This window comes from Haplochromis burtoni, unplaced genomic scaffold (genome assembly GCF_018398535.1).
Source record: "Haplochromis burtoni strain Fernald_Lab_line unplaced genomic scaffold, NCSU_Asbu1 Contig_1597, whole genome shotgun sequence".
NCBI classification, from domain to species: domain Eukaryota; kingdom Metazoa; phylum Chordata; class Actinopteri; order Cichliformes; family Cichlidae; genus Haplochromis; species Haplochromis burtoni.
Window position 1 is genome coordinate 7,930 of NW_024583958.1, and position 2,498 is coordinate 10,427.

General features: G+C 35.4%; 1 protein-coding gene across 1 annotated transcript in view; it reads right to left on the reverse strand.

Annotated features, from left to right (window-relative positions):
* The window catches only part of LOC102307234 (nuclear GTPase SLIP-GC), a gene marked incomplete in the record, with an annotated part of 8,597 nt that extends 6,927 nt beyond the window's left edge, over positions 1 to 1,670 (reverse strand). The window contains 3 exon segments of the mRNA XM_042217102.1: positions 874 to 986; positions 1,280 to 1,361; positions 1,486 to 1,670. Of these exon segments, the coding sequence (XP_042073036.1) occupies positions 874 to 986; positions 1,280 to 1,346 (180 nt within the window).
* Positions 1,671 to 2,498: the final 828 nt, after the last annotated feature.

Below are 2,498 nucleotides of genomic sequence, written 5' to 3' on the forward strand. Positions count from 1 at the left end.
GTAAGAATCAGCACTGAGCCCTCTTAGAGCAACCTACAACCTTTAAAACATGTTTAAAATGCTGTCTGTAAACACATCAGTAGAGATGTTACCACGTTGATTTTTAAAACTCTGAGTTAAAAGAATTGAGACAAAAAATCTTTTAAATAGATCATCAATTTTAGATATGAAGTCTTTATTTTTTCCAGACTTCTATCTGAGTTGGCCTGACAACATGCAGACGAATAAAGGTCATGTGTTAAGCTTATAACAGTTTCTTTAATACTGGTTTTAGCATCTTTGCATTCAACGTCTTTTATCAGTAAGAACGCAATCGCTTCACTTTTTTCTTTTCTTGTATAAGCTGCTAAAATAAGAAGTGTTTCCCCCCTCTTTAATCCACCTTGCTCTGGATCAGGTCGAGAAATATCAGATTACCAGTGCAGTGTTCATGGCATCTAACAAAAGCACTTCTTGCTTTCTTTGCATACATATAATCTAATTTGGATTGTAAACTGTCTTTATCTTGATAATTTAATACGATTTTATCACCGAATTTCACACGAATCACAGATCACATAATTTCTTGTAACAATAAAGCTTTCTTTGTTTTTTTTACTTTAAACATTTTTTTAGTTAACAATATTTAAAATAGACTTTTTTTAATTTCAGAAATTCCCATTTATTATAGTTGGTACCCAAAGACATAAAGAATAAAAAATAATTTGGAAATAAATTGACCAATGTTTATTTTGTTGCACAATTTATTATTAAACCACAAAACGCTTTATGTTGATGCATGTGACTCTTCTGCTCCTCCATATTTATATGTGAGATTTTTTAAGACCAAATGTAAAATTACATAAGCAGATTTTTTTTTGTTTTTTTAATTACCTTTAACTCCTCAAGTCTCTTTCTGAATCTTGACCTTAGACCAACTTCAGGGATTAACTCAGTTATGTCTTCATTGGTAAGACAGAAAAGGCTTTCCTCTGTAACTTTGTTAGCTGTAATTAAATATTAAATCTCAGTTATAGAGATGCACACAATTTCAAATTTCAAAAGTGAATTTCCACTTCATGAAATAAAGTGAAATAGGCATGGTTATTTATTTTAAATGCCATTGAGCCTTTTTTGTAATACATTTTCTGTGATGACGGTGTAGAAGTGGCTACAGCTCTCTTTAAACACAGCGTAAAATACAAAATATTAGTGTTGTACAGCACAACCATATCAAGAGATTTTTAGTTTCAGAGATATTAAAATCTTTGTTTATGAAGAATTAGTTATTATAATTTACCTTCAAATCGTTCCTCCAACTCTCTTAGCCCCCATTCAAGCAGTTTGTTTCTTATGAAATTGGCCATGATCAAGAAATGAAACTGAAAAACGTAATATTTAATCAGACAGTACTGCTTTACAGATTAGACCTTCGTGATCACCTTCTGCCTCAATGCATATATAATCAGAGAGGCTAACATTAAATTTAAAGTTCAAACTGCTCACCTTTTGTTGAAAGTAATGCAGGAAAAGACTGGTGAGGGAGATGCGAAGTAAGCAGTGAGACACAAACAGGTGGGGAAAAAAGAAGTCAAATTGCAAAAAAACCCAACACCACAAAAACACTGTATCCGAGGACAGATACGGTTAAAAACAAACTGGAACTGAGTGGCGAACTGAGAGAGAAAGGCAGGAAGAGCTGGTTTTGTGCAGGGCAGATGGGAGTGGCTGAGAGAGGGGGTAACAACCTGCCCCGCAGCAAGTGTAACAAAAGTACTTGTGTTGTTCCCTTATTAACTAAAGGTCATCACAACAGACAGCTCCACATGTTAGGAATTTGTGCTGTGAACCAGGATAAAAACAGGAATCACTTGTTTCTTAGGAAAACAGAAAAAACATTACATTGTGGAGCCATTAACATTAGGCCAAGGCTAAGCTGGACTTGCCATCGGGCATACCAGGCATTTGCCCAGTGGACTGATGGTATTTTTTTGTTTTTATGAGCCAATGTTTTTTTGTTTTGTTTTTCGGTAACGGTATAAACAACGAAAGGTGGTGGATTGGCCAATTTGTCATGATAGACTCTGGGCTGGACCAGTTACAGCCGAGGTGGTTGGCTGCACCCTCCCCATTGCTTGGGCAAGAGCTCTGAAAGCAATCTTATCACAGACAAACAAAGAAAATGGTATTGAGGTGAAAAGAAACACAACTTGTCCAGTAGTTTAGCTAGAATAAAAAAAAAAAAAGAAAGACACAAAGCTGGAGTTATTCTGCATCTTTACGCTGTCAGCTGCCCCTTCTTCTTCTCTCATTCTCTCACCCTCCCTCTCCTGTTGATACTTCTTGATACATGAAGTATCTCTCATGAAACCGTTCAATGATCAGATGATTGACTTTTCTCTCTTGTTTGTTTATCACTTTGCCGCAGAAAGAGGAAACCAGCAGATGTCGCGCTAAACAACAGCAGCACGTTTAACCTTGATAAGCTGTTGTTAGAATTTATTTAATATTACTTTCTA